The sequence below is a fragment of the Tetrao urogallus genome (genome assembly GCF_951394365.1).
Source record: "Tetrao urogallus genome assembly, chromosome: 2".
NCBI lineage: Eukaryota > Metazoa > Chordata > Aves > Galliformes > Phasianidae > Tetrao > Tetrao urogallus.
The window spans coordinates 87179686-87194061 of NC_136814.1; the positions used below are offsets into that span (position 1 = coordinate 87179686).

The following is a 14376-nucleotide window of genomic DNA, read 5'->3' on the forward strand; positions in this document are numbered from 1 at the left end:
TAACATAAGCTGTGAGGCTTCATCTTCTGTTTTCATTACTAGTATATGCCCTCAGGGCTAGCTACAAGCTTTCCAGAAGGGGCCTTTAGCTTTAGTGAGCAAATGGATTTGGGGAACAGTTACACCCAGATAAAAGCTGTCTGCTTCAGGTGGGGAACTGAAGCAGGTATTTGATTATAGCTTCCAAGGGCTGTTTCTTTGAGGAGAGAATGGGGTCTGCAAGTGAGCAATCTTGGAAGGGTACAGAAATCAAGTGGATTATGTTCTGTGCTTTCAGACCAAAGGCTAAGTCTTGAAAACATGATTCCTGCAACTGTTGACACTGTCCTGAGTGCTCTGTATTTATGCTGCCACAGAAAGAACTGGTTACAGTCGGAGAAGAAACACTAAGGACTCAAATGCGCTTGCAGCTAAAGTATCCTCATCATGAATAGGTACACAACTATCAGACAGCTTGGTGATGGGACCTACGGCTCTGTCCTCCTAGGGAGAAGCATTGAATCTGGGGAGCTAATAGCCATTAAAAAGTAAGTATTTTCCTTTGTTAGCTGATGCTGGATGATCCCAGTTTTTCTGTTCTGTGATTTGCATCACCTGGTTATGCACTGACTTGAGCTCTCCAGATGCTACGTGACGTCCATACTTGCAGCTGAGCTCCATATGCTTCCTCTCAAAACAGGTTCTTTGTATCCTCCCCAGCTCGAGCAGAAAATACAAGGCTGAAATACATAGATATATGGTAATAGGGCTCAGCTACTACGTGCTGTCAGATGCATGTATATTATGCATACGACAGTGTGCCCAGGTGGCCAAGAAGGCCAATGGCATCCTGGCTTGCATCAGAAACAGTGTTGCAAGCAGGAGCAGAGAGGTGATTGTTCCCCTATATTCAGCACTCGTCAGGCCGCACCTCGAGTACTGTGTCCAGTTTTGGGCCCCTCACTGCAAGAAAGATATTGAGGCCCTGGAACGTGTTCAAAGAAGGGCAACGAAGCTGGTGAGGGGTCTGGAACACAGGCCATATGAGGAGAGGCTGAAGGAGCTGGGAATGTTCAGCCTGGAGAAGAGGAGGCTCAGGGGAGACCTTATTGCTCTCTATAACTTCCTGAAGGGAGGTTGTAGTGAGCTGGGGGTCGGCCTCTTTCTCTCGTGTCATTAGTGATAGGACCAGCGGGAATGGTTTCAAGCTACGCCAGGGGAAATTCAGGCTGGACATGAGGAAGTATTACTTTTCAGAAAGGGTGGTCAGGCACTGGAATGGACTGCCCAGGGAGGTGGTGGAATCACCGACCCTGGGGGTGTTCAAGGAAAGACTGGATGTTGCGTTGAGGGACATGGTTTAGTAGGAGCTATTGGGAATAGGTGAACGGTTGGACTGGGTGATCTTTTAGGTCTTTTCCAACCTTAGTGATTCTATGATTCTATGATTCTATGATTCTATTTAGACTGTTCTGCAATGCTGCTTTGGGAATCTGCACTCTCTTCCCTGCTGCATACATGGGACATACATTTCATGGTCTAATTCCCAGTATCTTGTTAATACTGCAGTGGTAAAGAAAAAAAATGAGATCTAATGTATCAACTTTTTATTCTATTAATTATCAGTAGTTTCAGCTTATGTTTTTTCTTAATAGTCTTGGAGAAATCTGCTTGATTTTTCTCATTTTTTTTTCTGCTGCTTTGGTTATGACCTCAGTTTGTAAAAGACTTATTTGTCCTGGTTGTGGTAAGAGGCATTGTGCTGCAGTCACTTTCCTGAAATACCAGCCTTGACCCAGGGATGTACTTGTCAAAAGAGCTTTCAGTACAATGTTGTTTTGTATGAATAGTCAATGGTTGGCTTCAGCATATTCTCTGTGCTGAGAATGTTTTACCTGTACCAGACCTTGCCAGAAACACTTTTGGTTTTCATTTTACAGCACGGTAGAAACTCAAATATTTCAGAACATACCCCAAAACAGTAGTTTGTTCTCTTACATTTGAATGCCAACCCATTATTAAGAGCAGAATTGTGAACTGGTACCTGGCAGGACAAGATGTTAATTGCAGGAACACTGCTTACACAAACAAAAATATAAAATTCTTCAAGAAATGAAGACCATGTCAGTATATTTAAAATCTCCTAAGAACTGATTTCAAACTGGAAAATCACTGCAATAATAAGAAGTATTCTTATTATAAAGATTCTTATTGAATTCTGACAAAGTCTCAGATCTTCGAAGGGTACCTCACTCCCTCTGAAATCCAGATTCAAGGCAGTTATGTAGCTAAGTGTAATCTGTGCTGTTCTGTGTGTATGTACACATACTGCTTTCATTCTGGGCTTCTGAAAGTATTGTTACGTGAAAGAGCTGATTCACAATCAGAATGTTTGAACATGTAAGACCATACTTTACACATTAATACTTTGCACAGCTGTATTCTGAATTAGGATAGAAAAGATCTGTCTTGTGGTTTGTTCCTGTTGAAGCAGAGTTGCTTGTGAGCTTGAAAGGAGAGGCAAAACTGAAAAGGCAGTTGGCATGGTAGAGGAAACTAGCAAGGGAGCAGTGGGCACTGAAAAATAAGGAAATAAGGAGAAATGATATGTGTAAAGTTACAAAGAAATCAAAATACAGAGGAGAGGAACAAATAGAATATGATGAAGTTGGACAGCCCATGCCATGATCTAACTTGATTTTCAATAGATTTGTTTCAAAACTAGTCTGACTCAATCATGACTTGTTGCCCTTGTTCTTTTTACCATTATATTCTTCTCCATCAGATTGTATACTGGAAAGAAAAATTATATATTCCAACTTGCTGAAGGCTCTTACATCTCTGCAAAAGGATACATGTGCAGAATAGGGCATCCCATATAATACTATTGCTTTAAAATTCTACTAGAATGTACTTTGTCTAAAAATCCAGAGTTTTTTTTTGACAAAGGAGATGACACCTTATATTTAGATGGTGGATTTGAATTCCTGAGCTGTAATGAGACTTCTAGGTCTAAGACTGTAGCTGATGTTGACCATGTATTAATTGTTTTTCCCTCTACTGTTGTAGAATGAAGAGAAAGTTTTATTCCTGGGAGGAATGCATGAATCTTCGTGAAGTTAAGGTACTTGCTTCATTCAATGGCTGACTTATATTAAAAGATCCCTGACACATTTTTGGGTAACAACAAATTATTTCTACCTCTTTTGGCAAAAAGTCTCCCACAAAATTGCTGTGGATGTTGTTGCTACAGTTCTGTTTCCTGCCTCTTTACATTTGACTGGGGTGACAGTAATGTTATGGAAGTACTGCAGTTTTAAGAAAAAGTGCATAATGTTGTGCAGACTTGCTTCCAGTGAGGGTGGTAAGTGTGGGAGATAGCTTTCTTATCATGAAACCTGGAATTGGTTGGTGTGTTTTGTGGAGCTAGACAGCACCTGGTCTTCACTCAGCTGAAACCTTTGTATATGCAGCTGCTTTTGTCTGGGTAGTTGGTTTGGAGATGGTCCTGTAGCATGAAATTCTGATGCGTTAAGGGTATGTTTTTAAGGTCTCCCTTAATTTCTAGGCTTTGCAAACTCTTGCAAACACACCTAGGTCGTTCTTCCAGGATGATGCATTTTCTTCTAGAACAGCTGGTAGCGTTGCTACTGCAAGAATGAATGTCCAACAAAAAATCTAGAAAGAAGAGAGGATGAAGAACCAACAATGATTTCCAGGGTTTTACTTAGTCCTGAGTCTAACCCGACTGTCATCAGTGCAAGTGATGCAAATTCTGCCAGTGGGAAGCTCTATATAGAGAAAATACCATTGTTTTGGTACCTCCTGTGCTGCCAAACAGCTGGCTTATGGGTGACCAGCTGTGCATTATGCTGATGTGTATATACACTTCAGGTAGCAATATTTGAAAACTCGGTCTTTGGTCTCATAGCTGTCTAATTATTTAAATGTTAAAGTTTTGAAGCCGAGTCTCCTGCATCAGTGAAATCATCTTTTTGTTTCTGTTTGAGTAAGACCCTTGTAAAATACTGTTCGTGTTTTCTGCTTCCAGTCTTTGAAGAAACTAAACCATGCCAATGTAGTAAAGCTGAAAGAAGTCATCAGGGAAAATGATCATCTCTATTTTGTGTTTGAGTACATGAAGGAAAATCTTTATCAGTTAATGAAAGAAAGGTATGTAAAAACATCACCTGCTCTTAATTACTTGTGTAATGTGCTCATTCAGCTTACTTTTAATGCCTCTGCTGTTTTTCAGTGGAGTTTGGATCTTTTGCTTATGCTTAGATCACTAGGGCTCGAGTCTTTGTGATACAGCAGGAGCTGTCTCTATCTATGGCTTTCCCCTTTGAGCATATCTCAGGCAGTTTAAGGAGAGTTTCCTGTGTCTCTTCTCGGATTAGCCTGGTAGATAAATTGGATACTCTTTTGAAAATTAGGAACTGAGGACTTTTAATGTCCCTCAAACTGAAGAGGCATTAAACTTCTGATTTCTAGATAAGTACTCTAGCTGGCAATGATTCTGTATTAGAGACAGCTACTTCCTATGCTTCTAATTTGGCTTTCTCAAATAAATGAATAAGAAGTGATTGAAATAGTAACTGTGAAAGGTCTAATTGTGGATTGCTTCTAGGAATCTTCTTTCTTTTTTTCTTTTTCTTTTTTTTTTTTTTTGCCTTGCAATTTTGTCTGACCTATTCAGAAGATTGACTATTTTGTTTGTCAGTTTTCTCAGAATCTTCTACCTCTTCGATAAGGTCTTAATTTTACCTTTTAGACCATGATAGGATCCTCCAGAGGACAATCTGGGGGTAAAATAGCTTTCTGCTTTGAATCATTCGGAAGAAGCCATTTTTGTCCTGTGACTTCAGAATAAGCCAGTGAGAGGGCTTATTATCATTATAGTGTATCTCTGTGAATATTTCATAAATACTTGATAAAATACCTTTTTAAAGGTAGAGATACTTACTGTGCATGCATAGGTATAGAACAACTTTCACTAAATTGTGCACGTAGATGTAGGTGCTGATCTTTAATTACATGAAATAACAAAGCTTGAGAAAATAATTCTAGTGCCTAAGATACAGACCAGTGATCTCTATCATCATCACAGAAATTCATAGAAAGTCTGCCTCCGTATGAAAACCAAAAAGGCAGATGTCTATGAAAGCATGCAGTACACCGCGTTCTTTTCAGTTTAGCCAGCTCTCAGACTGGTTAGATATCTCATTCGTAAAGATCTGATTGATCAGATTTATATTCTTAAATCTTTGAGTTACTGTTGCTGTGTAAAGGGACTGTGGAGAATTTTTCTTTCTGTTGTAATTTGAAAAAATAAGAAAGGCTGAAAAGTTGGCTGTAGGAGCAGATGTCACTTCCAAAATATGTGATGATCATTCTTTAGAGCTCAGGAAATTCAGTAAGGCCCAGATCATCTTCTTTCACTCTTATGGCCAGTTTTTTTCCCCTCCCCATCCTCCAAAACCGTCTGTACATACAATGTTTCCTGATGTGCAGAGGCAGCTGATACAGAGCTGCTTAATCTTAACCTTCTGTTGGTGAAAGGGTCTATCACTAAACTGCCTGCTATGGCTGATCTAGGCTAAATATCATGAGAAGAGCCTCTTGTTTTTGCTGGTACAGATTGTGAAAGTGCCATGCAAGTTTTCATGGAGCAGTAAACTACCAGAGAGTGCTTAGAGTGTATCTAAGAGTTTTACTGTTATTGTTGGCTGTTCTCTTTGGTTCATAAGAAGCATAAGTTAATATGTAAACTTAATAATTAACATTTCTTTCCTCTTTTTTTTTTTTTTTCTTTTTGTCCTGTAGAAACAAACTGTTTCCTGAGGCTACAGTTAGGAATATTATGTACCAGATCCTGCAAGGGCTTGCATTTATCCATAAGCATGGTAAGCTATGTTTTAGCTGTAACTACTTTGAGTTAGAATGAGATAACCTCTGTGTAAGGTTTTTGTTTGTTTGTTTCAGTGAGTACAAATACATTACTAACTTTCATATAAGGGAGTCATCAGAAGAGTGTTCTCTTACTGCTCTCGTCAAATACCTGAAAGATGCTTACAGCAGAGCAGGGCTGGTCTCTTCTCACTGGTGACAGGATGAGGGGAAATGGCCTTAAGTTGTGTACAACTTAGGTTGGATATCAGGAAAAACTTTACAGAAAGGGTTGTTAAGCACTGGAATAGGCTCCCCAGGGAGGTGGTTGAGTCACCATCCCTGGATGTGTTTAAAAACCATTTGGACGTGGTGCTCAGGGACATGATTTAGCAGAGCATTGTTAGAGGTAGGGTAGTATGTTAGGTGATGGTTGGACTTGATGATCTTTGAGGTCTTTTCCAATCTTAGCTATTCTATGATTCCATGAGTGGCACTAAACTAGCAATTTGTGTTACAGAAAATAGAGGGCAGGTATCTGTATTTTATAGCTGCCTGATGTTGCATTTTGGAGGTTTGCTTAGTTTCTTTTCTATAGATTTCCACATTCTGTAGTGGGCAGCTAGCAGCCTTCTGTAACTTGTCTGATGTTAATGGCCACAGTCCTGATAGATTTAGAGGTCACCTGAGATTGAGAATAAAGGATATCTTACTGTTTATTATTCTCTGAATGCAGAGAGCTCTATAAAAAGAAAAAAATATACTGATATCCACTGCCTGATAGGTTATCAGTGCTTGCACACTGTTAAGAAATTCTTAGATAGGAAAAAAAAACAGGCTTCAAAATACAAAAATCAGCTCCTATTTCAATTTCTATTTTTTAAAAAAGCTTTGAAGTAAAAAGTTTTAATCACTTCCTTGCACACTTTCCATCATAATTAGAATAAAGCTAGCATTAAAATAGTATTTGTTATTTTTTTAAAGGAAGAGTCACCTGAAAGGGAGTTACCTGCCTGACTGTTCACAGTTGTTACAGAGTAGTTGATTAGCTCTTCATAAACTGTTGAGCAATCATTATGGTGGCTGGCTTTCTTGGGCATTGAAGACATTCAGTTCTGTGTGGTGCTATTCAAGCTTCAGCAGTAGGAAGTGAAACAGTGTAGGTGGAAAATAAAGGTGACAGCTGGGTGTGGCATTGCAATGCACGTCAATATTTAATTTGAATTTTAGGATTCTTTCACAGAGACTTAAAACCTGAAAACCTCCTTTGCATGGGACCAGAACTTGTGAAAATAGCAGACTTTGGCTTAGCCCGAGAAATCCGATCCAGGCCTCCTTACACCGATTATGTATCCACAAGATGGTAAGCAAAAGTATTTCTTGATGTTGTGGGAATCTGCAGGTCTTAAAATGAAGCTCGTAAATAAGCAGTGTAACATTTCTGCAGAATATAATACTGCTCTTGATTCATCCTCTTGATGAAACTTTTATTTAAGCTGGGCATAATTCAGAAAGCTTCAGGTGGTGCAAGGCGGTTTGCAGATAGCACCAGAGCGGGAACTGAGGGGGATCTGATGGCACAGGTGGGATGTGGTGGGATTGCTGCATGTCAGGAAGATATAAAAGAACTTAAAGGGCTTACGTAGTTTTTTTTAATTCTTTTTTTCTAGGAAAAAAAGGAAGGTAGGAACCTTGTAAGTCATGTTTGCTGTTAACTGGAAAGAACAAAAAGCTGAATGGTTCTGTATATGACTGCTTTTGAATTGTGTTGATGGTTGCGATTTTTTTCTTTTCCTCTCTCTCAGGTACAGGGCTCCTGAAGTCCTTCTGAGATCCACCAGCTATAGCTCTCCTATAGACATTTGGGCTGTTGGTTGTATAATGGCAGAAGTTTATACACTGAGGCCTCTCTTCCCAGGCGCCAGTGAAATTGATACAATATTCAAAATTTGCCAAGTTTTGGGGACACCAAAGAAGGTAGGTACAGTCACATTCCACTCTGCAGTAATGATCTACAATACATAATAATTTTACTTGACTTTACACTTACTGCATAAGCATGATGTAGTTTTACTGTAAAAACTGATATGTAGAGGAGGAGAAGTAGACTCCTGAATAGCAAACAAAGTCATTAGACTTTGTGGTTCATCTTGACATTGAAATTTCATTGTTTCTTGCATTTCAAGCAATGCTTTAAGAGGATAAAAAAAATCCTGGCGAACTCCTATGTCCTGTTCACATTTGTGCCTTTGACATGATCAAACATAAAACCCTTACTTCCCACTAGAGCTTTGAGGTGAAAATGTTTGGTGAAACCTTCAGAATGTTTTAGGTGGCCACAGAATGGCTGGTTGCAGCCTGTAACTGATTGGAGAATATGTGCTAGTGCTTTTAAGCACTGTGATATTTTACACTTGAATTTTCTTTGTGTTTGGAAATTTCATTCTCCCAGAATGACTGGCCTGAAGGCTACCAGCTTTCATCCTCCATGAATTTTCGCTGGCCTCAGTGTGTACCTAACAACTTAAAAACCCTCATACCTAATGCTAGCAGTGAGGCAGTGCAACTGATGAGAGACATGCTGCAGTGGGATCCCAAAAAGCGGCCAACAGCCAGCCAGGTTTGATTTTGTTTTCTTTCTCATTTCTGCATATGACTCTTCTTTTCACTGCAAGTCACTGTGTATAGGCAGGTACTCAACAGTTGCTCAAGAATGCTGTTTTTGGAAAGGAAAAGAGCAGAAGCCAAGAACAGTTTCCAAGACAAAAATGAGTAATTAACAGGAAGTTATTAATCTGTTGCATGCAGCATCAGCTGCATGAGGCGAGTCCTCAATGACCAAATGTGTGAGTGCTGTACACCTAAATGAAGTGTAACCCAGCCACAGTGAGTTATAGAGTGAAGGCTGGATGTGTGGCTGAAGGCTGTGATGCTGTACTTTCATTGCTGTTGATAGGTGTCACAGAATCACAGAGTGGCTGAGGTTGGCAGGAGCCTCTTGGTCTGCCTGCTTCAACCTTCCTGCTCAGCAGGGCCACCCAGAGCATGTTGCACAGACCATGTTCATACAGCTTTGGGTTGTCTCCAAGGATGGAGACTCCTCCATAACTTCTCTGTACCAGTGCTCAGTCACTCTCACAGTAAAGTATTTCCTGGTGTTCAGACAAGAGCATCTGCTGTTTTCTATTCCCGAAAAAGAGCAATAAAATTTGTGCTGTCCCATAGAGCAAGAGTAAGGTAGAAACTGTGGATTCCTAAATTGGCTCCTAACGTTTTCATTATGTTTTAGGCACTTCGATATCCATACTTCCAGGTTGGACATGCTTTAGGCCTTCAGGAGCTGATGAGACCAAAGGAACTCCATGATAAATCATCTCTGCATATTAAGCCTGTCCCTCCAGCACAGCCTCCTTCAAAATCCCATGCCCGCATTTCTTCACGGCCATTTCAGCAAAGCCAGACTTCTCAGCATTTGGTCTATCCGTGTAAGACAGACAACTCTGGGGCTGATCACAGTAAATATTTACAGGAGGACAAGTCGAACCAGGTTCTTCTGCCTGCAATTCACAATAAGGTTCCTCAGCAGGTAAAGGTTCATCTAGCGTACAGATTTTCCTTAATGATGTTTGGTTTTTTTCTTGTTCTCTTGCATAAGATTCTTATACTGTGCTAAAAGTATAGGAAATGGGAGGAAAAAAAACAGCAGCAATAACTTCCTGTCATAAACTGGAGGTTAGTATGTTGAAATCAAAATCTAATTTTGATTACTGTAAAGCAAGCAAGTTGATGTCTCAATTCAAAGCATGTTATGTTCCCCTTTGTGGAGTAGGGTGTTTGAAGGATGATTTTACGTGACTGAAATGATCTACAGGAGTCAGAATATCACTGGGTTTCATTCCATAGAAAAAAAAAGTATCCAACTGAATGGAATTGAGTTGAGATGGTGAGCTGTTACCTTAGTCCATTTAAGTCTTCCAGATTACATGACCAGGACAGCTAGTCCATTCGAGCTTCTGTACTTGCCATGGAAGACAAGGTTTTTCTTTCAGAATAAGAACCTGCCATTTCTTTTGATTAAGAAGATCAGTTAGGTGACTAAAGAAGGGTAAATGCTTTTTTCAAGCAGTTGGTCTTTACTTAAGGCTGTCTGTACTGGCCATTTACTGATTTGCACAAAGTTCAATTGTACAAATGCAGTTAAGTGGCTGAGGTGACACAGTTTTTTATCTGCACAGTGCCACAAGTAAAATATATTTTATAAATGTCTAGGTATGGGCTTGTGAAAACATGAATGTGATTGAGGTTTGGTACTCCCAAGATGGATCAAGAAATAAAAATCAAGAGTGAGCTACTTTTTCTGAAGCTGTATAGCAAAAGATAAGTAGGATTGGAAATGAGGCCTAAGGAATATATTCTTCTGTCAGTGTAAGATATTATGATGTAGGATAAAATGGAGAAGATAAGTAGTGATGTCTACAGGCTACAGATTGTGTTCTTAGCAATCTTAATGAGGGCTAGATTTCTGCTACAGCTCTGCAACCAATCCTGTCCTTTAAGACAGGAAAAAAGATGCTTTGGTCTTATCACCTGGTTCGTGTTGTAAGTGTGTGAGGTTTTGTTTTGTCTTGTTTTCCAATCACTGTAATAGAAAGCATCTACTGGGACTGAGAACATAAATGGTGAACTTAAACCAAAAGCTAGGCGAAGGTGGGGACATCTTGCTGGGCCAGTGAAGAATTCTGAAGAGTGGGATGACTTGGAAGACCTTGATTTCAGCTCTTCTATCACAAGGGTTGACTTGAAAAACAAAAAGAGGCAGAATGATGAAACTACTTGTAGGTAAGTTGGGTTTTGTTATATTTGAACTTATTTCCTTACATTTCACATCATTTTTCTTTTTTTTTTTTTCTGGGTTTTTTTTTTTTTTTTTTTTTTTTTTTTTCTTTTTTTGCCCATAATGTTGCTCTTTATGCTTTCTATGGATCTAGAAACATATATCCATGCCAGTCAAGGACATGCAGTTTTCCTATCTGTTAGTTTGTTATGGCTTCTGGTTGAATGCTGACCTTTCAATTATTACATCTTCTTTCATGGACAGTGCACGTCTCTAAGCAATTCCTTGCTCATTTTTCCCTGCTGAAAATAATGCCTAATGTAAATATTTCCAGGTTAATCTTCTGATACATGCTTTCTGTTTGCCATGTGAACCATTTCAACGTATTTCACACGTTTTGCATTACTCTAAGCTGTATTTTCTGTGGATTAGAAGCAGAAGAGAAAAATTAATTGAGATATAAAAACTGATGAAGCCATTTATAAGGGAGCTACAAGTGCGGGTCAGACTTTCAGGAGTGCTCATATGGCTTCAGGCTGAAAACATTCCCTGTTGTCTGTGTGTTTATGCTGTAGTGAGCACAGTGAGGAAATGATTCCTGGAGATGAGATGGAAGAGAGAAAGCCAACTGTGGGTAAACATATGCTATAAGTTTTGGACTAAGCGTAGCAATTTTTGGGTTATAGATTTGAAAGCATTTTGGACCTGAAGCCTTTGGATGCAGTTGGCTCTGGCAGCAGTGCACCATCCCATGCCATCTTCCCACGGCAGGACACCCCAACGCTGCAAGTTTCTGCAGCAAAGCAGCACTACCTGAGACATTCTAGGTATCTACCCGGTTAGTAAAAAAATACTCATTTCTTTTTCCTCCTGTGATTCCAGCAACAGTATGAAATAGGCACGAATGCATTATTCCTTATCCTTTGAGCTTGTGGAGTTGGGGCTGCTGCTTAAAGGAAGGAGAGGAGGAGCTTTCTTGCTTATGCAGGTGGCTATAATGCTAACTGCATTCTAGCAGTCTAGCAACTGAGATGAATTCTGTTTATGTGAAGAGGATGCTGGCATTTTTTCCTCCTGCCAGATGCTCTTTTATATTTCAAAGTGTATTAGAAAATATCTACTAATGTGCCAGGCTATTCCCTGTTCCCCTTAGAAAAATAAGGCTGATCTTGTAGACTGGAAAAAATAGTGTCCTGAACTTGCCTGGGTATGTAATACCATGAACAACAGAAGCTAGCTGGTAATGGGAATATGCTTTGCCATAGCTTGGGATTTTATAGAATCCAAATCCTGTCTCTGTAGAGGAGCTGCATGCCAGTAGAGCAACCTCCATATATACTGAGACTAGAGCTGAAGTAGAGTGAAGTACAGGACTGGGGAGTGTGGCTGCCTATAATTAAAATGAACTGAATATAAAAATGTCCCGTTTCTTAATTTCTGTTTACAAAGGCAGTATCAGTGGTTCCTTAACTTATAGGATGAATACTCCAAAGTTGCTGAAGTTGAGGAGAGCCCATGATGTAAGACTTGGCCTTTTTTCCTGAGGAAAAAAAAAAAAAAAGATGACGTGTGACTTCACCATTTCAGACACTTTCAGATTGTCTCATTTAAACAGAGTTTGGTAGCTAAAAGTTTTGTTATCAAAGGAGGTAGTAAAATCCATTCATCCCAAGCCTGCTTTAGCTTTACTGTAAACTTGGGCATATCCTTGCATGTCGGATACCCTGCTTACATAGTGAAGTCTGTGTATTAAACACAAATAATATGTGATGTATGAATTCTACTGCAAAGTGTTTGCAAACTCAGTGGTTTCAGTAGATAATCAGAGAAGAGTGCAGTACTTTGAGAGACATTGTCTACCTTTACTCAGTCCCAGGGTATCTTGTCAGGCTGTATAATGTTGTGTTTGGTGTGAAGCACAGAATTTGTGGCCTTGATGCTAAGGATCCTGTCTTGGCATAAACAGCCATTGACACTAATGGCTGACAGTATGTGTGACACAAGTATAATTTCAGGAGGAGGGCTTTTGGCCTCTCATAGAGTGTGAGAGGATGGGAAGTAAGCCAGAGGCATGGTAGGGTGAAAAGGTTTTGGTTGAGTTCACTGAACTTAATAGTTATTCCACAGTTGTGCATCAGATGGAATGTGTGCAAGTCTGTGTAAAACGAGATTTTCAGCATGGTAATTGTTACTTTTTTTGCAATAGGAGTAAACACAAGAAATAGCACGGTCTCCACTTCAAGCAAGGAGTCTGTTCCATCTAATCCCTGGCCCAGTTCTGGTTTGCCTGGAAAAGATTCAGTTTTGGGAGGAAGTATTAACAGGATAAATTCAGGTAAGGTGGTCCCACAGTTCCACATAGCTGTGTTTTGGGGTCACCTATTTCTAGTACATTGCCATCTCCAAAGATACATGCTACTGTGCCTGTTCCTTTTGTTAAGCCTGGTAATGAGCTAAATGGCTAAACTACATGAGAACCTTTATATAGATAGCCAGGCTCCTTCCTGGCTCTTCTACCGCTTTTTGACTTTTTTTTTTTTTTTTTCTGGTAGCTTCATAGGAAGTCATTAGGTTTCCCCTTATTACCATCATTTCCCACAGTCTACTGGGATAAATGCAGGCATACAAAGGATCTGTGCACTTTTGGTATCTTTGGCAAAGTTTTTGTTTCCATCAGTCCCTGATCAGCTTTCATCTCAAATACAGCCCGTCACTTTGCACCTCTGTAACCTGTGCAGGAGATGGATTGCATTGGCCACAGACGTTCCTTGCTTTTTCTTTCAGGTCCCATAGCATCAAGTGGTCTGACTGGTGGCTATATCCCTTCATTTCTGAAGAAGGAAGTAGGCTCTGCTGGGCAGAGGGTTCAGTTAGCGCCAATTGCAGATCGATCTTCAAGTAAGTGTGCTACCACCACCATCTTGGTCTCTTGCTGTTGCTTTGGTTATTCTGTGTATATGCAGCATTATGTTACAGATTGGTGCTTTACTCTGTAATTATTTGAGCGACTGGAACTACTGCTCGTAGCCTTGCAGAGCTTCATGTAGAGAAGAGTTATTTATTTAGTTCATGAATTACGTGTTTTAACCACAGCCGTTACCCAATAAGCACACTGCAACAGAACCTAGAGTCTGATGTGAGAGCTGGCACAGAATTCACACTTGCCAATCCGAAGTGTAGGTGCTCCTTGTATAACAGGGTTTTAAGGTTTGGATCACACACGTTGTTTCACATCAGCAAATCCTCAATTAACCATAACCTCTTGGAGTTTTCTTTCCCCCTTAGATTACGCTGCTCTGAAGTCAGCGAGACCCCATCTTGGACGGCCACCATTCAACTCACCTTCCAAAAGCACCCCCGGGGTAATGCCGCTCCCGCCCCCAGCTCAGCCAGTCCACGGCCGCGTTGACTGGTCTGCAAAGTACGGAGCTCACCGGTGACACGTAGAGATGCTCTCCCAGCAGCGCCCGTTGCCCACATGGTGACTGACCTGTGACAGTTTTCTAATGTTTTATAGACTTGTAAATTTAAAAGAAACAGATCTTCTACGGTTGAGACCTTTCTGAAGGTTGCTTTGGTTTTGTTTTTTAACTTTTATTTGTGTTAATTTCAATGCAATCTTGTACTTTTTTTTTTTCGTATGAAATTTTGTTATATAATTGGGTCCAATTATT

At 40.0% G+C, this 14376-nt stretch overlaps 1 protein-coding gene across 1 annotated transcript; it reads left to right on the plus strand.

Annotated features, from left to right (window-relative positions):
- Positions 1-426: 426 nt before the first annotated feature.
- Positions 427-14142, plus strand: CILK1 (ciliogenesis associated kinase 1; the record flags this gene model as incomplete). Its single annotated transcript, XM_079550884.1, has 13 exons — positions 427-527; positions 3049-3103; positions 4031-4152; positions 5806-5885; positions 7099-7231; positions 7674-7845; positions 8321-8488; positions 9158-9454; positions 10517-10707; positions 11389-11540; positions 12909-13037; positions 13487-13600; positions 13988-14142. The coding sequence occupies 13 exons, from the start codon at positions 427-429 to the stop codon at positions 14140-14142; spliced, it is 1869 nt and encodes a 622-aa protein (XP_079407010.1).
- Positions 14143-14376: the final 234 nt, after the last annotated feature.